Below are 23,428 nucleotides of genomic sequence, written 5' to 3'. Positions count from 1 at the left end.
CTCTTTTTCTCTCATCAAATTTCACAACACCCACTGTATATATCTATAGAGGCTCTACATAGATAATGAGAAAATGGTATGGCTTTCACTTAGTGCCTTCAGATTTTCCACATCTTTGGGGGAAAGATAGCATATTAAGTGCCAAATTTCAGCTAATATTTCTTCATTACAAATAGTGTAATTTAGCTGTGGTGTCTTTAATAAATTTTGTTTTTATGTTGAGTGATTGATTCAGGAATCTTCTCTATCCATTAAGGCTGCAATATTTTTACTACAGCTCTATAGTTACGTTTAGTTCAGAAGAGTTACAAATTGTGTTCATTCATTTTAAATGATATTGTCAACATCATCTTGCAAGTGGGAGCATGCAGTATTCATTATTGATATTGGCATTATTGGCAAACACTGGCAGCACGCAGCAGGTACGTGTAGGACCATGTACTACGCTAGCTTCAATTTGTTTGTACTGGGAACATCTCTAAACAGTGCCTTTAAAATCTGATCCATGCAGCCAGCCACAGGTAGAATTCCATGGAAACAAGACGGACTGGGAAGAGGAGCATTACCATAACAGTGTGTCCTGATCACAATGTACACCTCAGAAGGTGTATTAATGGTGGAACATACAGTCTGTACACATTCTTGATGGCTTCCTTTCATAGAACTGTAAGGTTTGACACAACATGGGGTCATGTATCCTGAAACCCCAGATTCGCCATGGAAATTCCTGCAAGCTCAATGACAGATGCATACACAACGCCCGTTATCGATCTGCTGTAGATCCCACCATCTGTGAGTCATCATGACTGGAGCTGTGTCCGCAGCGATTCAATCTGGTCCCGCACAGACTGACCCAGATCCTGCAGGTCGCTGCACTGCTGAGCGAGCTTATCCTGAGAGTCCCTCAGGTAGGAGTTCATCTCCAAAAAGTCCAACACCTTCAGGTAGCAGTCCTGAATGTCACCGTTTCGCGAGTGTCCGCCAGCTTGCCTGCTGCTCTCACGACTACTCTGTACAGGGGCTCCTGTCACGTGTATATCTTGCCTCGGTCTCTTAGCAGCTGACTCAAATGATTTTGAAGTGTCCCTTGATTCACCTGAAAGATTAAAAAATGACATGCAATTGAACACTTGTAGTATAAGAATTTATGAACATTTATGTACAAAAGTTTCACTGCATTATAATGCAATTTATGCATCACTGCAATGAAGGCTCTAAATTCATCATCTTTATATATATATATATACATTCTTCTTTTTTTGGGCGGGGGGGGGGGGGGGGGGGGGGTCACAGTGTACCTGTACCTGTACCTGGGAAATAATAAAAGACACAAACTTCTGAAACCCACTGTTGTAGTTTACAACTTTTAATGGGTTATTGTGATGACAACTGAAATGCTGCTTGGTGGATGTAGTTAAAATGTATCATCAAATGTACGAACTAAACAGTTACCACAAATCTTGCCCCTTTGCACCTTGATGAGATAATCCCTGAAGCAGCTCTTTTCGAACTATACTGGGATAACCATAATATCAATACAATAACCATGTGATCCAAGTGAGACTGTGAAAGTACATGTAGCTTCCTTGAACAAGTTGAAGCTAATATTATTTCTTATATACAGGTACAGGTACAGTCTTGCAAAAGAATAAATGAATTACTGTGAAACATGTAACACATGATTTCTCCGAGTCATATTTTCAAAGGCATGACGGCCGATGGTATGTGATGAATAAAGCTTTGACAGAAAGAAATGGAAAAGAAATAACAAACAACAATGCTGACACAGTTTGATGAAGATGATTCGCAACAAAGCCTACGCTAGCTAGCTTCATCATTTCTTTCCTCTTGAAATTAATGATAGAGCAATGCATTGTGGGTTCCTTGGAAAGACCGAAAGACAATCAAGAAACAAACATAACTGAGTTTTCAGCAATATTAATTCAGAGTGATCAATTTAAGTGATTTTCTTACTCGTTGCCCCGAGGTCGGACGTACTACTGGTATCGGGCTTATTCCCCCTCATTACGGCTGTCCCACCAGCTGGCGACTCGCCTGCACCTCCTCCACTCGGGCTGCTGCTGGCGCTGCGCAAGAAGGTGAATGCCACATCGTCAACTGGTGCCGACTGCACATCCTTCAAAATTTCCTCCAGACTTGGTAGTTCGGGTCGCGTCAGGATTTGCCTTGTCCTAGACATCACAAACCAATTTTAGTTCCTAAAATGTACGTATTCTTGTTCATTCAACAATTTCTAACGGATAGATCTAACAGTAATAGGCCTCCTGACATATCATCTTCTCGATCAGATATATCAGAGTCGAGCACCTATGAAGCATGCACGCAGCTAGCATTCACGTTTCATGCACGTCTACGTCGTCGTACGTACACACGTAAAATCCTAAAATTCCCAAGTGTACGGAAAGCTACAAGGGATAAAATTGTGTTACCGAGCCAGAGGAATGCAAAAAAAAAAAGAAAGAAAAAGAAAAAGAGAAAAAACCCGCGATGTTCTTGAAAGAGCAAAATAACAACAACAAAAATATTGAAGCTCAAGCGCATAGTACAGAAATGATGAAAAATAATGAAAAGGTTATGTACTTGACGTTGCTGTTACAAGTCCTTGTTTTGTGAATCAAAATCAATGCTAGACTTCCCTGTCGTGCAGTGCGGACGCCTGTCCGTTCACCCTCGTTAGCACATTGATTTATGATAACTGTGCCCTATGGACAGTGCCTTCAGGGACGTCGATCCTGTGCATGGGGGGGGGGGGGGGGGGGGACACATCATTTTGCTCCCCCAATAATTCTCGAGATGTGGAAAATTTTCTTACTTTTTTAATGGAAATCTGTCCAAATATTTGGCCAAAGTGTGCACCAGACTGTTAATTTCAATTCTGAAAAAGCAAAATATCCCCTACCCTCCCTTGTTCTGTCCTTTCCAATACAGACTTATCTAAGCCTAAACATTTAGATTGGTAGATTTCCGAATATTTCTTCAAAAGTGTGTCCTAGTCTGTCACTTCAGTTCCAAAAAAATGCAAATTTCCCTCGTGTGGGAGGGGGTATAAGGGGATATACACACTCCCACACCCCAACAGTTCCCCCGCTTGGTTACCCTCCACAGACTTAACCTAGTGCACTCGTTTGGGGATTGACATATTTTCCCAAATTCCATTAAAATACACATTGTTTATGTTAACGACATATTTTCACTTGAATTAAAAAAAAAAATGCAAAAGCTACCGGGCGTATGCGGGGGCGTCGATCCTGGTGAACAAGGGGGGGGGGGGAGGGGGGAGGGGGGAGGGGAACATATCATTTCGGCCCCAAATGATTCTCAATATATAGATGCCAAAAATTTATTTCTATTTTGATTAAAACCTATCCAAATATTAATATCATATTCACCAACAGTACACTATAGTGCACCACATCTTTGCATTTCCATTCTGAAAAATAAAAAATGCAGAATCTCCCTCGCGTGGGATGGAGATACCCCATCCTACACCCTCCCCTACTCTCTAAAAAAATCGAGTGAATTTAGAGTGAAATTGGAGTGAATTTTGAGTGAAAATGTTTATTTTCACTCTTTTTAGAGCGACGTCAGGGATCACTCCAAAATCTTCGACGCATGCAGTCCATTTTTTTTTTTGCTTTTGTTTTTGTTTTTTTGTTTTGTTTTTTTTTACTTTAACTTGTTTTACGTGGCCGCTGTAGGGAATAAGGAAAACCATATTGTTTTGCCTTTTCATCTTCTCTTATCGAAAGCTCTTCCGACATGTCCGATGAGAAAAATAAATAAAAGCAAAACATCTCAGGGCTAGTGTCGTGGCACTTCATACTTCAAAGTTCGCAGCTTTGGATCGGTCGATCGATATCCAGCCACCGCAGTTTTTACGCACATCATCATTGCAAAGGTCGATGTTACGAGAGGTCACTTGCGTTGGAAGACACGAATTATTGAAGATGGCGGAACCCTCCGAAGCTTCGGGAACAACGACAACGGATCTCATCAATGTCGTTGTAAAGACTCCTAAGGACAAGGAAACTATCAAGATAAAGCCAAATGCTACAATAAAAGAGGTCAGTATAATTGGGTTTTTGATATATTACGGAAAATGCCGACTCACGATGATCGACACATGCACGGCGGAACCCCCCTGCCATATAATCACTGACACGATACTGTTTGTAGTGTAACAGTACATTACACAGATTCTCGATGCATGTCCATACATTTTTATAGTGTAGGCCCTATACAAAATGTTGATGTTGTAGGCTACTCATTGACCGCCTAATTCTTATTTACTTGATAAGAATATTTAACACTGAAATTCACGTAAAAACTTGACCTACGTGATTGAGAAAATCCAGCACTATCGAATTCAAATGCTGTTCCCTTTTCAAGGCGAAGTTTCAGCATGTTCAGTGCAAAGTCAGATATCGCCGTGTGGCCTCTCATTGCCTCTTCAATCAGCTCCCGGTCGCGGTGCTGCTTCCTTTTTTAGATCTGTTTTTGCATTGACAATGGCTAAATGCACACAAACTGAGTTGTATTGAGCACCATGTTGTACAAAGCTTTTTAAAAAAAATGCATTGACATTACATTACGTTACGATTCGGTTAAAATATTCATTCGAAATTTTGGGCGCTAGTGTACTTTCGCACCCGTTTGTCAAATGACCTCCAAATATGCACAAACTCACCTTAGTTATTTAGTAACCTAAATACTTGCATCTGTGCGAGATTCAAGTCCAGTAGAAATGGAATTTTCACCATTTTGTCATTTATCTACTTCTCGGAATAATCTCGATCGCAGCTACTTGCTCAGTGATAACTGCGTTGCACAGGAGCAGACAGCGCAGCACGATGTACAAAACACACCGCAGCACAGCAGCGAGCACCGTGATTGATCTGAATGTAGCTATCTCACAGTGACCACGGCAAGTTCTTCTATGGTGTCTTTAAAAAGAAAATACCATTTCCACCTTGGCCGATTACAAGGAAAAAACAAATTTTAGCTTTTCAACGACGCCATAGAAAAAGCCGCTGTGTCGCTACATTTAGACCAATTCGTAATTGTGCTTGTGCACCGAGCAGCAATTCCAGCGATAGCGATCAAGATTTTCCAACGATTTTGAGACACTTGAAAACGCTAAAAGTGGACTTGGAGACTCAGATGGAAGTATTTTAGGTTACTGAAAAACCAGGGTGAGTTTGTGGTTGTTTGGAGGTCGTTTGACAAACAGGTGCAAAAGTACACTAGCGCCAAATTTTGTTCTTGATAAAAACCATTAATGAACAGTGAATTTTCGCGTTTTCCCACACATCCTCATCAACGGTCAAAGCCAATACATTTTTAATATGTGCTCTGCGTGCAGTGCAGTGCGTACTAAGCGTTCTGTGCGCCAAAACTACGCGGTCGGTTTCAAAAAGGGTGGTCGATGTGTAGTACTACTAATAGAGCTACCATACTCCATATCAAATTAGGCGCGTTTCGCTTTGCATGTTGAGCCAGGCGTCACTGTGGGTTGATGTATTTTTTACGTACTGCGCATGCATGAGTGTCAACCCTCGGCTCATCACCAAATTTTTGAACGCGTTCACCCCGGTTATCACTGTCCATCCAATTCACTTGCGCCGTGCCAGACCCGCCTTATCTATGACGTCACACTCCTCTCTCTCCTCTGTTTTGGATATCTCAGCCATTTCAAAACCAATTCTCATCAAATAAAGGTTGAATTCCTCATGGAATTACATGCTCTTTCATATTTCATAAGAGGTTTCTCATTATCTTACCAAAAAATGTTAGAAACCTGAAATTAGGTCTCAACCAAAACTATACGATCCCTTTAGACGTAAATATCTCGAAATCGCTTCAAACGAGATTTGTACAGTAGTTTTGCCAGATCACGGCCGTGTTGTCAGTAGATATATTGTATATCAATTATCATTGTAATTTTGTATGTGAACACAAAATGAAGCCTGAAACTTTTAGTTTGTAAAGTGAAAAGATGCAGTTATGGTTCAATGACAAACATAACAAATAACAATTCAATTAGAAATTGAAAAAAAAAATAATACATGATTATGGCTGTACAAGTGCTCGATCATCATTCATCTTCACTCAACCACTGAGGCCAGTTTGCATACATGTGAAGTTTGTTATCTTGAATCTGGGGTAGCAAGGTCTGTGATTTTTCTATGAATTAAATTATTTTTACATCAAAGTGGAACAAAACTTAATGCTGCTCCAATATAAAAGATTGTCTCCTCCTGTACAATATGTAAGTATTATCCGTACAATAGTCTCACAATGTGTCTGTTTCTTCCTGGACTTATGAGATCAGCCTTTTGCACATACAATGTACATGTACATTGTAATTGTCTTCATTGACACTTATCAAAATTGCACAAGATATTGACAGCTGAAACTTCTGTATAATTGATATTCTGTATACTTAGCATGTGATATGTTGACCTTGCTGATATTGACTTTATGTGTACCTTTTGTAAATATTGTAAATATGATGTTTATCTGTTGGTTTACATCCAAGAAAAGGTTTAAAAAAAATGCAATGTTCTATAAAGTAAATGTCCCTACCACTTCTATGCCAAGGCTGTAGATGGTGGAATCAAATTGGGAAGCTACGAACTATATAAGGTCTGGACAACATAATTGCAAGTAATTTGTATTATGATGCTGTCGTGCCTTTGCTGGAGAAAAGCCATACACTTTATGAAGCTGAGCCAGATATTTTCTGTTTTCAGTAGATGATAATTTCATTTTCTTCCATACTCAATTTCTTGTCTTGTTTATCTATCTTACACGTTTCCCTCCAGTTAAAAGATGAAATTACTAAGAAGTTTAACGCTACCGTTGACCAACTCTGTCTCATCTTTGCGGGGAAGATTCTGAAGGATAATGACACCTTGGAACAAAATAGTGAGTATCTCCTTGAAGTTTACTTCTCTTGTAAAACAAGTGGAATGAGCCTAGAACAGTGACAGTCATGGGTACCATACTTGGTATTAAATTTTTGATTTCATGTAGATGATAAGATCTACTTTTTTTTAAAATCTAGGCTTATGTGTGATTATGTCTTCAGCAAAGCAGACATAAAAATTGTAGTCAGCGTATCAATTATTTGTAGTGATTATCTTTGGCAGATTTTTCTTAAGTTTTGCTGTAAATGGTGTAATTGTAAACCTGTTCCTTATTTTCGTAGATGAAGGTCTCAGATGCATTTTTACACAAGTAATCAACTTGCCTGTTTGGAATTGTTTGGTTGCCACTCTGCATTGAAGGAGTAATAGTTACTAGCATTGGCTTGCTTTCCAGTTACTAGATACTTGTCCAAATTTGTAAATACTGCCCTCATGGGCAATTGACTTTGAAAGGCAGTCCCATTTCCAGCAGCTTCATTCTTGATTTATGCATCTCATCATGCATGAGGTGAGGTTTTAACAAGGTTTCACCTATTTTAATGCAACGATGATATCAGTGTCAACCACATACAAGTTCCATCAGCACACACACAAATAAATATAATTGGTGTACATATTTGCTGATATGAATCGTAAAATAAAAAAACTGCGTAGCATCAATTTTTAATTGTGTCACAATGGTGATGCAGTTGCTATAAAAGTAGAATTAAATCTGCAACTTCATGTGTGTAAAATGTTATCTAGATTTCCATGATTTTCCTGTTGTATGCCCAATTTTGATGAATATTCTGCCTTTGTTTGTCATATGAGTTTTGTCTAGTAATGTCAACTTGAATGTGGAGTAACATTGCCCCTCTGAGAATTTTGAGTTCATTTTTTCTTACTGTAAACCTGTTGTACATGTATACTAGTGACTGATGGCTAAAGAAGGTCTAAAAGCAAAACAGAATGTAACAAAAATACATGTGTGCACTTGATGCTGTCTTGTCAAAATCATTGTGGAGATGCACGGCCTTCTTGATTTTTTATTTTTTCCACAGACATCAAAGACAACATGGTTGTGCATTTGGTGATACGGTCAAAGAAGGTAAGTGCGTTTTGTTCTTTCCGTTGTTGTGCTGAAAGTACATGTATGCACTTGCTCTGATTGTCAAGTGTCAGAATTGAAATGAGTAAGATCAAAATGTTTTGCAGAAGCTGATGCCACATCATTAATTGTGAGAGTTTAGCGAAAAAAAAAAAAAGTTAATACTGACGTTATGCTAATACATTTTATTGCAAGACTTGAAGTTTGTGTGTAAAGTGAAAGAATATTATCTTATTAGGACTTGACAGGTTATAAAATCAGACTGCATTTATAATATTTCTCACAAATTCACCTTTGTGTCAAATGTGCAAAGAACCAATCCTGTGAGCTACGTGTACTTACATGTAGATATATAGGTACTTTGCTGAAATTGACTTTCACATTTTAAACTTCGATGCAGTACAATGGTACAGTGAAGTACGGTACATTGTTAGTGTGTAATCATGGATATGAGTTTGTGAGGGAATTTGTTCTCAGTTTTGTTTTGATTTCTTGTATACATTTGTGTGTATATTTGCTGTCAAAAAAGTGCCCCTGTAAAGCATGACACCCATTGTGACCCTTTATGAGAAAAGGGCAGAGCCATACATGTAATTGTTCAGTGTCAATTGAACATGTTGTCTTACAACTCTTTTTTTGTTATACATAGTAATAGATTGACAGTTGATACAATTTTGTAACTGCAAACCTCTAGTAAGTTTTGACCTACTTTAATAGCTTTAGCAACCAATAGGACAAAAAAGAACACATCAGTAGCAAAGGATACACATGCATTATTCAACTCTGCACTGTTTCTGAGTATAGCAGTATTGCTAATTTTCCTATTGCATGTCTTAACTTTAAGTCTTCCCACTCCAACATTTCAGGATCAACCTGGTTCGGGCTCTGCAGCTTCTCAGGGCAGTCCTTCCACAACGCCAAGCACTGCTGCAACAACCTCATCAACCACCGCGCCGTCGTCGACATCATCGACCACGTCCCCAGGAGGTGGTGGTGGTGGCGGCGGGAATCCTTTCTTGGCTGGACTAGGAGGTCTTAGTGGTCTGGGTGGCCTTGGTGGTCTCAGTGACCTCGGGCTGGACTCGGCCAACTTTGCTGAGATGCAGCAGCAGATGCAGAGACAGGTGAGTGTTTTTTTTTTTTGGGGGGGGGAGGGGGGGGGGGGGGAGGGGGGGGGGGGGAGGGGGGGGAGGGGGGGAGGGGGGGGGGAGGGGGGAGGGGAGCTATACCCTAAGGGAGACAGAGTGAGAGAGAGAGAGAGAGAATGATAGTATACAAATAGTGAGTGGTCACGAGTGCGATGGTACAAGATTTTGCAGGAGGTGAAAGATAGAGGCGCTGTATTCAAAAGAGGCGTGGCCAATGTGCCTCATTTTTCAACGAGTGCGAAATGGTGTGCCATCGCACAAGTAAAGACCATACATTATTTGTTTTATACAATACCTCGTACGTCAACAAATATGGTCCAGATTCGTGAATTTAGTACAGAAATGGCAACTATTTTTATGTGTAAGGCAAATAATTAGCACAGTCGCAGTCATATGTGAGATAAATAAGTGACTAAATGCATGATTGTATAAATGTAACTGTTGAGTATGTGCAGTAAAGGTTTGTTTATTATGACATCAGATACAAGTTGATAATGAGTTTGATACGGGAGTCAATGAAAATTGGGGAAAATTCTAAGAAATGCCTGAACCCCTTATCTTTCTCCACGCACAGCTGATGAGCAACCCAGACATGATGAGACAGGTGCTTGATAACCCCATGGTCCAGAACATGATGCAGAACCCAGAGCTTCTCCGGAATCTGGTGCTAAGCAACCCACAGATGCAGAACATAATGGAGGTAAGCTAGGAAGGTGCTGGTGGAAGATGGTATCAGATCAGTTTGTAACAGAAAGGAGAAGATGTGATGTGATGCAGCTTGCTGTAGTGTGTTCTCTTTCTGAGCTATTTTGCTCTGGCTCAATACCTAGTTACAGTGATTTTGTGGCAGTTTTTTTGTTTGTTTGTTTGTTTGTTTGTTTGTTTGTTTGTTTGTTGTTGTTTTTTTTTTGGGGGGGGGGTCTGCAGCAGATAAATATTTTGGAAGTACCTTTGGAGCACTGTGATGTAGTAGATGAAGCTATTGGCTCAAAGGAACTCTAATAAGCTCTAATGAGCTCTAGTCTTACAGAATTTCCAACCCTCTGTGGTTCTGCAGGAGACTTGTTAAAAACTTGAATATCTCCTACCATCTTGACAAGAAAATATGAAAGCTTCTCTGACTTTAGGAATGGTTTTCACCCATGGAAATGCGTGCAACATATGAGTACCTCCCTAATTTCCTGTCGGAACCTCACTGATTTTAATTTGTATATGTTGGCAGCTCTGATACAGTATAGTCCGATATGTATCCTTTTTATCCATTCCGCCAAATTCTCGGTGGCCGAGGCGTATAATTAGGCGTCTAGCAATGTGCCCAGTAGAATGGAATGGAAATGTGAATAAGAAATGCAAATGGGAATGAAAATGTAAAGAAAGAGGCAGGACCCTCTGGGAGGTCAGTGATTGCAGTGCAGAAAGTATTCTTTGCTATTAAAGTAGACAACGTTGAAATCATTACTCTTATTAATCTTCTCAATTTGCTGGAAAAGCTGCATCTCGAATCATCTCATATATGATACCTAAACTCCTATGTCCCCACACTCTCTCTATGGTTCACCTGACAGAGAAATCCAGAGGTGGCACACATGTTGAACAACCCAGAAGTCTTGCGTCAGACCCTGGAGCTAGCCCGCAATCCCGCCATGATGCAAGAAATGATGAGAACGCAGGACAGAGCGCTCAGCAACTTAGAGGTAACCGTCACCAACGTGGAGCTTACTGAGGAAAATGCACTGGGTTCACTTTCGGTGTTCATCCAGTAGCTTTTAGTTTTGATTTTTAGTATTGTCTATAGATTTTTATATGCTTATTTGTTCGCTTAAAAAAAAATGAGAAAAAAAAAATAAAAAATTGATAATGTGGAAGAAAACTGCCGGTCCCAAGGACTTTGATGTGAGTGGAGTTGCCTGTAATTTTGATATGGAAGATTTCAAAGGCTAGTTTTTTTCTTTTTTCTCTTTTTTTTTTTTTTTTTTGCTCTTTTTGTTTTAGATAGAATTCGTCTGATTTTTTATTTATTTTTTTATTTATTTTTTACTTTGCCAAATTATGACTTCTTGCACATTGTTTTGCAAGTTGTAGGGTATTTAATGAGTGAGGTTGGGTTTGTGTGAACCTGCATGACACAAGTCCATAATCATCTTGCTCTTCCGAAGCCATGATCCCCGTATAACTTGCTGACCTTTCTCACAAAACATGCTTAATTGTGAAATGGACATGAATGTTTGACTGGCATGGCAAAAGAATTTGATATTGCTGTCAGCATTGATGATGTTTGTTACGAGATCAGGACAAAAGTACTAACAGAAAAAGGACTGACAAACAGTTTGAGAAATTTAAAATGGCGTTTTTATCCATGAGGAGATTCCTGCTAGCACAGAAAACAAGACATGCTCATCAAATGGAAGAGTGCTTAATTTGTGGGCACATTGTTCTCATTGCAACTGACCCTTCTGTTAATGTGCTGTAGTTATTAACCTTTGTGTGTGCTTTGAGTGCTACTTGGCACAGAAAACCCTATTGTGTTGTACATACTGTCCAAAGTTCCTGGCACAGAAAGGGTTTAACACCCAATTTTATTTTAGTGAGTACCTATAATGACTGCATGGTTGAAATGATCTCCAGCTAGGGGCAGCAGGGAAGTGTAGGTACAGATTTAAGTTTAATCCCTTGTGTGCCTTGAGTGCTGATTGGCACAGAAAACCCCATAGCATTGTACACACTGTCCACAGGTCCTGACACAGACAGAATTAATCCACCCCCCCCCCCCCCAAAAAAAAAAAGAAGAAGAAAAAGAAAATGCTATCAAGTTGAATAGTTTAATTTCTCTGTTTTTGTTTGTTTTTCAGAGTATACCAGGTGGCTACAATGCCCTGAGAAGGATGTACACTGACATACAGGAACCCATGCTCAACGCTGCCCAAGAGCAACTTGGAGGAAATCCTTTTGCAGCGTTAGCAAACAGCGGTAAGAAACCCCATACATTGTGCTTTCCCTAAAGTCTGTGATACACACTTCATCAATGTCATTCTCACACTGGTAGGTACATTGTATGTACAAACTACAGATTATCATTATGATTACATTACCATTTGCAGATGAAACGAAAACACAGCACTAGTGCTTCATAATAGTTCTAAAATGTGAGTTAGGGATAGAAACAACCACTGTAAACATTTGGATCCGTATAATTGATGTTAAGTATTATTGAATACACAAAATGTGAACAGTAGTTATAATAAAAATGTTTTCAGACTAAACCGTCTACAGTTATGGTTTAATGAGAAAAATACTGATATTTCCTTATATTTAAGGCTTTGTTGTGAAAATTTTAAGTGGCAGGATGTTTTGTTCAACAACAGACCTACACATATGCATCTAATGTGATATCTTGAACATTTTTGAAATCACTGTTCCCAAAGGTACGCAGGACCAGGACCTTTAATTATATATAACAAAACAGCAAAAGCAATATGAGATATAAAAATATTGAACATTCTACATGCAGGCAATACATCCAGCCAACAAGGTGTGGAGAACACAGACCCACTCCCCAACCCATGGGCCCCTCCCTCACAGAGACCCTCATCGGCCACCACTTCAAGCACCAGCTCCACGACCAGCTCATCCAGTACCACCTCGGCTGGAAATCCCCTTTCAGGGCTCCAGGCGGGTACGTAGACCTCAGAAAGAGTTCACAAGTGTAGAAGTTTGCTCTCTCTATGTGGAGATAGACAAACAGTTTAAGATATATGTCATCATCAGTATTGATGTCTTTGTGAATATATGTGTATAGTATGTTTCAGTGGTGTAGTGTTCTGTAGACGCTGTTATTTTCGTGAATAAGGAGGTCACAGACATTTTCACAAGGTGTTGTTTTCGCGAATTGACACAGACTTAATAGCACTTGGTGACATTTTCTTGTTTTTTTAAATTCGCGGTCCAAGTGTGATTCGCCAAATTCACAAAAATTAACCCTCACGAAAATAACAGCTTATACAGTATTAACTCTCCGTATGTTTTAGTGTTTTGGGAATATGTGGATGCGTAATTTCTGTATGTGGAGAAAGATATATATATATATGTATGTATATATATATATATATATATATATATATATATATATATATATATATATATATTGTCTCTTTCTCCACATACAGAGATTACTATGCTATATGACTCTCTCTCTATGTATAGAGTCATATAGCACTGTCTCTCTTCTCTCTCTCTCTTCTCTCTCCCTCTCTCATCTCTTTTCATTCTTTCTCTTTCTGATCACTTTTAATTGCCATCTGGGGGGCATTTCATGAAGCATTTTGTCTGACAAGTTGTCGGATAAATTTGCTCTCTGCCAATCAGATGCAAGGATTTCTGTAGTTTGTAACAGTTTGTCAGAAAAATATCTGACCAAACTGCTTCATGAAATGCCCCCCTGGTAACTCAATAATTCTTACTTATTGGAAGCATATAGCAGTGTTTTTCAACCCTGATTTTTAAAATCATCATACAGTCTGACCTCTCCTATCCAGACATGTTGGGACCGGTGCTCATCGGGATAAGGGATTTAGCTGGATATGGGAGACTCAATGTCTAATACACGCAGCTGCCGAAGAACCATTGCCTGTACCATGCCCTGATTTAATTAAAAATTTTCTGTCCATGTTCTTGCTGTGATTTTGGGGTAGTGAATGTCTGAATGCATGTTAATTAGGTGAAAATTAAATGTTAATGCATGTTAATTATGTTGGGAATGATATGTAATTCATGTGAGTTTGTGTTGGAATTTTGTTTGAGTTTGACATTACCCTTTTCCCTGTAATTATTAGATTTAAAAAACAAACAAACAAAAACAAAAACAAAACCCACGCTGAGATTGCATACGGTTGATAGAGAGATCCGGATAAAGGGAGGCCAGATAGGAGAGGTCAGACTGTAATTATACAATTTCAGAGACTCTGGTTGTTTACAGGTGTACATTTTCCAAACTATAAGGAGTGTTCAAGACATTGCACGTAAAGTTGTTAGTGAGCCTTGCAGTGAAGACTTGGTTTATTGCCTTTCTGGACAGGTTCCAATATCTACAATAGCCCTGGCCTACAGAGTCTGATGCAGCAGATCCAGAGCAACCCCAGTCTGATGCAGAACATGCTGCAGGCACCCTACATGCAGTCCATGATGAGATCCATGGCTGACAACCCAGACATGGCGGCCCAGGTGAGGCGCAAGCTCATATCATTACAGTAGAACTTCGATTATCCGGCCATCGATTATCCGGATTCTCTGTTATCTGGACATCAACTGGCTGACATTTTTTTTTTCTTTCAATGTGCTTTTATGTATTTTCAGTGCCAAATCTCACTCAAAACAAACACACGTTCAGCCATTATCGTAACACGATGGGTCATGAAAGAAAGATATTATTCAGAGGGATGAAGGTTCAGGTGCGAGTTTCTTCACTTTGTCTCCCTCTAGAAATTAAATTTGTTAAGATCGCAGCTGCTGATCTGTAAATTAACAAACATGTCGGAAAAAAGGAACCAGTGGGACTCGAACCTGTCATCTACTGCTTTCCGGGCAGCGACACTACCACCAGGCTGTCCTAGGTTGCCAGCAGTGACACGATGAACATGGAACAAATACCTAAGCTCCGAAAATCTGACCAAGGCGGACATAACAAATTTAATTTGTAGAGGGAGACAAAGTGAAGAAACTCGCACCTGAACGATGGGTCATATTCCAATCATTGTAGTGGATTGTAAATTTTATGTCAGTATGTGAGACGATGTCAATGACTGCTGTCTTGCTTGTCACTGGCTGACACTGAGTGCATAGTTACAGTACCATGCATCGGCAGTATTGGATTAGTCACAATATTGATCTCATTGTCAGTCAGTATCAACCAAACAAACAATGCTTGAAGGGGATATTTTACTTGTATTTCATTTTATTCCCATGTCAATTTCTGAAGTATAAAACATGGCAATGCCATGCAAATAATCATAATATTTAATAGTGAATTAGAAATAACATGTGTATACCCCTAGCATGATATGCTAGAAAGTGCTGTATTTGAGCATATCTCTCTTATCCGGCCCAATTGATTATCCGGGTGCCCGCCATTCCTGATGTGGCCAGATAATCAAGGTCCTACTGTGCTTCGTTATCAATATTGCCATTTTTGTTTTGTGACTACAGAATAGGATGATATTGCTGATGAGGTGTGTGGTAATGATAATGGTAATGGTTTATTGAAAATTTGTTTGCAGCCAATTGGCTGAATTGCAGAATTTTACATTTCTAGTGGGTGATAACATACATACTCTTACAATTATACTTCAATGAAAATATAAAGTTACACAATCAGTATACTAAAACAAAATGACAAATGAACAAAATTTCCAATTATCATTGTGAGGAGTGTCAGTAGGCTGACAGGATAATGTTGTGGAGTGGAAATGACTCTTTGTCTCCCTCTAGTGGCAAGAGTTGGAGAGGCACAATAAACATGGCTGATCACTTCTACTCTTCCTGTGCTTAGCTCTCTTCCCCTTCCATTTCCTCTATCCCAGGTGATGAGGAACCACCCTCTGTTTTCCAGCAACCCTCAGCTTCAGGAGCAGATGACTCGCATGATGCCCGCCTTCCTGCAACAGGTGAGACAGAGAGAGACCATAGCTATAAGCATCTCTTATTAAAGGAAACCAAAACCCAAAGAGCAATGCGGATTGAGTGAAAGCAGCAACATTAGTAGAACGCATCAGTGAAAGTTGAGGAAAATTGGACAAAATATAAAGAAAATTTGACATGCTGTCACTTTTCTTGCGTAATGAAACAGCATTTGACTAACCGCTTTCAGAAAGCAGGGGGAATGATTACTATCCTTAATATATGTCAATATCAAGTTGATGGAATGTGTAATTTTCATGAAGAATTAGTTTTTGTGGAATTCTCTTTATATTTTCTTTATATTGTTGTCCACACATGACGTCATGGACTCTAGTAGTCTCCTTATCCTGTGATTACAACACCAAAACTTTAAAGATTAATAACTTTTGCATCGATGTGCTCTTCTAATGTTGCTGCTTTCACTCAATCCATATTGTTCTTCGGGTTTTTGGTTTCCTTTAAATGGAGTATACGATACTATGTTCACATGCAGTGCACATCATGTCCCTTTCAGCGAGGGTCACGGGCCTTCTTAAGGGCCCGGGAAGCTCTGGGGTGACAGATGCTCCCTGGTGTTATTTATAAGGCTTATTTTGAAGCATACGTGTATATAACAGAACTAAAGTTGGGCAGGAGAGAGCTAATTTTGAGCAGGTGAAAATACATTTTACGCAGAAGACACACAGCAAGAGCAGGAGAAATTCAAACTGCAGCGGGAAAGGGGGAGATTTTTGTGAAAATGGCCTCAAAGTAGGAGATTTCTTGCTTAACCCTACCTAGGCCGGGCTATCTAATAGGTAGATGATAGAGCCGGGGGGGGGGGGGGGGGGGGGGGGGGGGGCTCCCAGGCCCCCAGGCCCCCAGATCTTGGCTGTCGATCGCGCAATCGTGATGAAAATTGGCACACACATTGCCTATGATGTAATGTAAAGTACCATGAAGTTAATTTTTCCAAAAATTATAATTTATGCTAAATTATGCTGATTTATGCATAATGATGCATGAAATCAGACAATTTGGTATAAATCACTAAATAAACCTCAAAACAGGCACATTTTTTGTATAAATATTCTTTTTAGTGTCTTAAAAAATGTAAGAGGAAAAAAATTGTGCCTCCAGAAAAATTTGCTAAGTATTTAATTGTTTTTAAAATTTTAATATGTATTTCTTTATTTTTTCGATTTTATGTTTTTCATTTTTTCCATGAAATTTGTCGGCGACATTGTTCTGAACAAGAAAATATGTTATAAATTGATTTTAATCAATAAAACCCCAAAATAATCATGCTTTTATGAAATTTGCCTGTAAGCACAGTTTGCATTGAAATTGTACACAAATTCATGTTTTTGAGCAATTTTTGGTCTGACATGCATGCACATTATTTATGCGCAACTTCAGAACCGCGCGCCCGGGCATCGCAAATTTGGTGTCAAAAGATGCCGGAGACTCGAAAGAAAAAAGTCACGAAACATTGCAGCGATAGCTTTTCGCGATAGCAATACATCGCGCGGAACGTCAAGGGGGGGGGGGGGCCTCAGAGGCCCCCATCCCAGCCTAGTTAGGGTTAAAGCTGATAAGTTGATATCTTTGGTCAGAGCCTATACACACTGGAAAAATAATCAACCAAGGTCTCAGGGAGGATTGCCGTGTAGTCGTACCCTATCAGTGTGCTTATTGCTTGAGATATCAAATCAGTAATGATTATTTTCCTTCTGTTTGGTTCTGATGTGAATACAAATGAGATGCAATGTAACTTGCCATCAGATGTTACGGGAAAGAAATAAAAAGCATTTAACTCCCAACATTAGTGTTGAATTTGATTTGATATTATCAAAAAATTCTCTGTCTGGACTTTCATGACATTAGTTGCTGTGTAGCCTGGATGAGCTAAACATGTACTGTGCTTGTGAAAAGCTTTAGCAATTTATTGAGAACTGGCTTGGCCCATTCCCACCTCACCCATGCAGATGCAAAACCCAGATGTCCAGCAGGCACTGACCAACCCTCGGGCCCTGCAGGCCATCATGCAGATCCAGCAGGGGATGCAGCAGCTGGCCTCGGAGGCACCAGGACTACTCCCAGGGTGAGTCTTGTCGCCCCTCTCCTCACTGTCTTCACTTGCATTTAAAGGGATGGTATAGTATTGGTTGAGGTGAGGATTGGGTTTTTAACTTTTTGTGAGATACCAGGAAACTACTCATGAAATAGCACAGAGCATACCATTCTACGTGGAATTTGAAGTTTATTTGATGAAAATCGGTTTTGGAATTGCTGAGACATCCAAAAACAGAAGTAAAACAAAGCCATCCTAATAAAAGGTGGGTCCCACCTTTTATTCGGATCGCTTTGTGTTGGGTATCTCGGCTATTTCAGAACCAATTTTCATTAAATGAACTTTGAATTACTCTTGGAATTACAGGCTCTTTCATATTTCATGAGAGGTTTCTCACTATCTCACCAGAAAATGTTAGAAACCTGAAGTTTGGTCTCAACCAAAACTATACGTTCCCTTTAACCCCTCTCTATACACATGCTTCTCTCTCTGTATTCTCTGTCTTCGCCTCAGCTTTTTTTTCATTGTTGCTTCATCTTTTTGTTCCTTCCAATTCTTACCCAGTCTGTAGTGACACCTCGTATTGTTTTCTACTCGTTTGTTTGTTGCTCTATACCGATTGCATACAACTTATTAACCAGGCAGGAATAACCGATACCTTCATCTGTGATTGGAGATGATGAAGAGTGCTTGCAGCTGTTATCTCTATGTAGTGTCTGTCGAACACAAGTCCACCTAGAATGATCCACTTTGATGATTCATCAGCGTACAGAATGAGGAAATTGAAGATTCTGAACATAATTACCTCCAGTAATTTAGAGTGAGGAACATGATTGAATTCTCTGTCAGATTTCATTCCATTTTTAAAAATCATTCCCCATGTTTCCCAAAAAACTTTGACTTGGCAACATTGCCACAGAATGACGGGAGGATCACCGGCTGGCAGTACAGCCACCACCACTACCACCTCCACTGCCAGCTCCACCAGCTCAACAACCTCCTCGTCCACAGCCCCTTCCTCCACCACCAGCTCCAGCGCCACCCCAACAAGTGGGGGAACTACAACCAGCAGCAGCGGCACCACCAGTGGTGCCCCTCCCCTCAGTGGTCTGCCTCCGGTAGGGGAGCCCCAGTGGAACCAGCTCATGGCCCAGATGCTGCAGTCGCTTGGCACCATGAACCAGCAACCGTCACAGGTACCCACCTCCTCTTCTGGGCACCATTACTTGACAGGTCACACTACACAGTGACAATGAATGCAGTAACCTTTCAGGGCTTGTAGTAATTATCTCTGATTGTGAAACAGTGATGATCCAGTAGCTTTTTATCTCTGTGATAAAATGCCTATGAAGGCACTCCTGTTCAGTATATCGGTAGACAAATGATTTTAACTCATTATTGTATACAGCATATATTTTGCTAGTCGGTTGCTATTTGCGAATTTTAAAACATCAAAGAATATTAACTGTGATTCCGACATGGATGTGACTTGCATGCTTATATTTCTGTGTTCATGTAGTGTATTTCGCAAAATTGTGTTGGAATTACGTGCTCTTTCATATTTCATAAGAGGTTTCTAATTAGCAAACAAAAAAAGTTTGAAACCTGAGGCCAGGTCTTAACCATAACTACACCATCCCTTCAACTGCTTACTCATTTTAAATGAAACTATACAATGTATAATGCTATATTTTAATGTATGATGTCAGATTGATCATGATTTACATGTGTGTGTGTTTGTGCATTTGTATATGTATGTGTCCATTCCTTACCGCATCTGACCGCGCCCTTTTTTATCTCATCTCTGATGTAGCCCCCGGAGGTTCGCTTCCAGTCTCAGCTGGAGCAGCTGGCAGCGATGGGTTTCGTGGACCGAGACGCCAACATCCGGGCGCTGACGGCAACCGGTGGAGATGTGACGGCCGCCATTGACCGGCTTCTTGCAAGATGACGGCCTTGACCATCTGTACCTACATCTCGTCTTGACCCCTCTACCCCCTCGCTAACTCGGTTGACGAGGTGAATTCAAAATCATCAATGAGAAGTCTTTGATTCTGCTATGAAGGAAGTTGCTTGTTATGTGTGGCTAATGGAAGAATGTTGGCATGAGATTTAAGAAGGTCTAAGCAGGCCTATCGGATATTTCACTCCGCTAATGGCTCCCAGTTAGCCCTATATTCACAATTTTCACAGTAGGAGCCAGCTCTTAACAAAGGAAAATGGTTGGAGATAATTGCGTCAGAAATGAAATTCTCTATTATGTAAGAAATAGTATTTATTCATTGAAAGAGCTGTGAGTAATCATTGCGGTGAATGCATATTGTGATGCGTAAACATCTTGGCCATACCTTGATTAACACAAGGAAATTCTTTGCTTTTGAATCATTGCACACCCTTTTAAGAGTTGTGTCACGTCCGCGTGTCAGATAGGAAGGACATTATGGAATATTTCACAATTTTCTCCATCTCTTATATCTCTCACTCTCTCTTTGTATGTCTTTACCACTCACCTCACCATGAATGAATAAGTAATGTCAGATCTGGTGATGAAATGATCAGTAGGTACTCCCTTCTCATATGATTTTTTCCCCCTTTTTGCAACTAGAGCTATAAGATGTGATGTCGTGCCACCTCAATTCTTTAGGAGTCACTGCAAAATCTAAGTGTAGATTCATATATGTATCATACCCTATCTCTCTTGCATCATAAGCACTAACTTCACCATTGTATAGCAGTGTGATTTCCAGTGTATATGTGTAAGAATCTCACTGATGAAGTGTACATTCGCGTTAATCACGGTTGCCCCAATGCTCCACTGTTTTATGCTTACCTTTTATTTCCCAAGTTTGATTACCAGGCAATATTTTGTGCAGGACAGGTTACTGCATAGTCATTTTTGTGTGGTAGAAATCAACGTTTACAGACCTTTGTTCCTGCCAGCCACACAGCATTTAACTGTCCAATGGGAAAATTTGTTGGTATGAGCTGAAAGCTGTGAGAGTATGTAATTGCTGCCTTTAGTTTCTTTGGCTTGCATTCTGTTGACTCTCAGTGTCAGCAATGCAAATCAGCACAGAGAAGTGAGAAAAATTCCAGCTTGGTCCAGCCTTGCAGATGCTGGGATCATCACTTGCTACATGTATCTTGCTTTCACATAACAAGTCTACATTTATCGCAAAGAAATAAAGTACTTGAATGCAAAAGGAGTTAACTCCATTTATATGAATTTGAGATATGCTATAATACAGAGATGAAATAGGAATATTGGATATTATTTATCATAACTTCAAGAATATTCCTTGTTATGCAACGAGTGAGTTATCACAGGTTAGATTTTATTTTGGTCTGATAAAGGACTTTCTTTAAATTGTTTAAAAATGGCACTTAAACCCATGTTGCTATCAAACTCTCCAAATGCACAAGGCAGTATTCCACTCTGATGAGGAATTGTAGCAGCAGAAACATAGTATGATTAGCTTAACTAAGATGAGCACACCATAAGTAACCCTGAATCACAAAACCAACAAAAAATCGCAAGACATGAATTTTTCACTTAGGACAGATGCTGAAAGGGCAGATGCTGAAAGGGCAGACTTTAAGTTTTAAAATGATGTATGACTCAATGGACATGGACTTTCGTAACCTAAGTGCACCCTCTGGAAAAGTGTTTACTGAGAACCCAAAGCAGTATTACCATCCTTTCAAAAGTTATTAGAGTTAAAAGTGAAGAGCGTGTAAAGGGTTTTTATGAAGAAAAAGGGACCTCAAGGACATGCTTATGCTATAACCACACTATTCTGAATGATTCGAAGACTGAGTTTTTTGTGGCAGCTTCAGCCCACAATCTGCGCGGTCTTTCGAACATTCAGCTCAATGTTGGTTGCACACTAATTAGCCCCTCAGAAACAATAAGAAATCTTGGTGTTATTTTTGATTGTCGAATGTCAATGTCTCAACATATTTCTCAAATTTGTAGTACTGTTACGTTTTATTTAAGAAATATTGCTAGGATTAGGAGATTTATTGATCAATCTGCATGTCATAACGCAGTGCGTTCTTTAGTTCTATCCCGTATAGATTATTGTAACGGGCTTCTCTCTTCCATTCCTTCAACTCAACTGGATCGTGTGCAGCGACTTCAAAATTGGGCAGCCCGATTAGTGTTTCAGGTTTCTAGGGACTACCCATCTCAGCCACTTCTGAAGTCGTTGCACTGGCTTCCTTTGAAGCAACGGATAATTTTCAAATTAGTTTTGTTTGTTTATAAAATCCTTAACGATCAAGCTCCGAAATATTTAGACGCCTGTTTGACTTTATATACACCTACTAGAAATTTGAGGTCATCTAGTGATCCGCTTCGTCTCACATACTCTGTTACTCGCACCTTAGCCGGTGATAGGACATTTACTGTGTCTGCTTCAAAGCACTGGAACAATTTACCACTTACCGTTAGACAGTCTCCATCAGTCAGTGTGTTCAAAAAAGCCTTGAAAACACATCTTTTCAGTAGCAACTAGTTCGTAGCTGTATATATAACATTTATCCAATTATACATACTGTCGTACATGTTTTGAATTGATTGTAAGCGCTTTGGGCCTTGTGGGAAAAGCGCACTATAAATAATAGTAATAATAATAATAATAATAATATTCTAAAAAAGAAAAAAAAAGTGTTCTAGAATAGCTGCAAAAACCACAGCTCCCCATTCTTTACATGATCCCAAACTTAGGAATAATGTAGAAGAATTGCTCATTTTGAAATTATCAGAACTAAAATTGAACAGTTTTGACCCATTTCACCTTATTCCGAGTCTTCACTTAAAATCATGATATGCAACATTTTGTTGGTTTTGTGATGCATGGTCACATATTATTTTACTGTGTCATAGTCTACAGTTCAAGTTTTATCAAAAAGGTTAAAGACAGAGAAAAAGAAGAAATCCCATGCTGGTCTTTGATATTAATTTCTGACATTGTGTGTATTGGGATAATAGTTAATGGCTGGATGTCACATGTCCTTTGCAAAATAAGTGACCCATTGGATAGTTAATAGAATTTGTCTGGATATTTTGTTTTATTTTTTACTCTTGGCAAGAAGCTGCAATGCTTGTTTCATGTCTGTACATAGAATTATTGATGGTGTTGGAATGTTTCGTATGGTGTTTGATTCATTCAAGCTGCAGTATATTGACACTTGATTGTACCAAGCGATTATAATGTATGTCAAGATTTCCATCGAGTACTAGATGTGTATGAGGTTATTCCGTATTTTCTGTATTTTCCTTTTCATTCATTTACTGGTTTATTCATTTTAGCCTCAGGATTGTAAAAAAATGTGAGGCATACATCACAACAAGCAACACCATGTTCCGCATTCATACTTCAGACTAAAATGTAGTGAATGTACTATGAATATAATTGTGTTTACAAACTATACTTTAAATCATATGTACCTGTTTTGAGACCCATGCTATGAAGCCTTCAGAGCAAATATACTTTGCATGTTATGATGTGTATACAAG

The 23,428-nt window shown here is 39.4% G+C and overlaps 2 protein-coding genes across 2 annotated transcripts; one reads left to right on the top strand and one right to left on the bottom strand.

Annotated features, from left to right (window-relative positions):
• Positions 1–488: 488 nt before the first annotated feature.
• On the bottom strand, positions 489–2,200 carry LOC139708598 (uncharacterized). The gene is made up of 2 exons (XM_071620538.1): positions 1,975–2,200; positions 489–1,096 (listed from the first exon to the last, which is right to left on the bottom strand). Exons 1-2 carry the CDS (start codon positions 2,198–2,200, stop codon positions 801–803), a joined length of 522 nt encoding a protein of 173 aa, XP_071476639.1. The 3' UTR covers positions 489–800.
• Positions 2,201–3,927: 1,727 nt separating this feature from the next.
• Positions 3,928–21,692, top strand: LOC139708610 (ubiquilin-1-like). The gene is made up of 13 exons (XM_071620554.1): positions 3,928–4,085; positions 6,846–6,948; positions 7,991–8,037; positions 8,904–9,161; positions 9,760–9,885; positions 10,751–10,879; positions 12,035–12,152; positions 12,694–12,858; positions 14,257–14,402; positions 15,758–15,841; positions 17,822–17,937; positions 18,827–19,103; positions 19,721–21,692. The coding sequence occupies exons 1-13, from the start codon at positions 3,969–3,971 to the stop codon at positions 19,856–19,858; spliced, it is 1,824 nt and encodes a 607-aa protein (XP_071476655.1). The 5' UTR covers positions 3,928–3,968; the 3' UTR covers positions 19,859–21,692.
• Positions 21,693–23,428: the final 1,736 nt, after the last annotated feature.

This window comes from Diadema antillarum, unplaced genomic scaffold (genome assembly GCF_040938485.1).
Source record: "Diadema antillarum isolate AM-2024a unplaced genomic scaffold, OU_Dant_1.0 seq00001354_RagTag, whole genome shotgun sequence".
Taxonomy (NCBI): domain Eukaryota; kingdom Metazoa; phylum Echinodermata; class Echinoidea; order Diadematoida; family Diadematidae; genus Diadema; species Diadema antillarum.
Note: the sequence above shows the minus strand (reverse complement) of the source record. Positions and strands in the feature narration are given on the sequence as shown.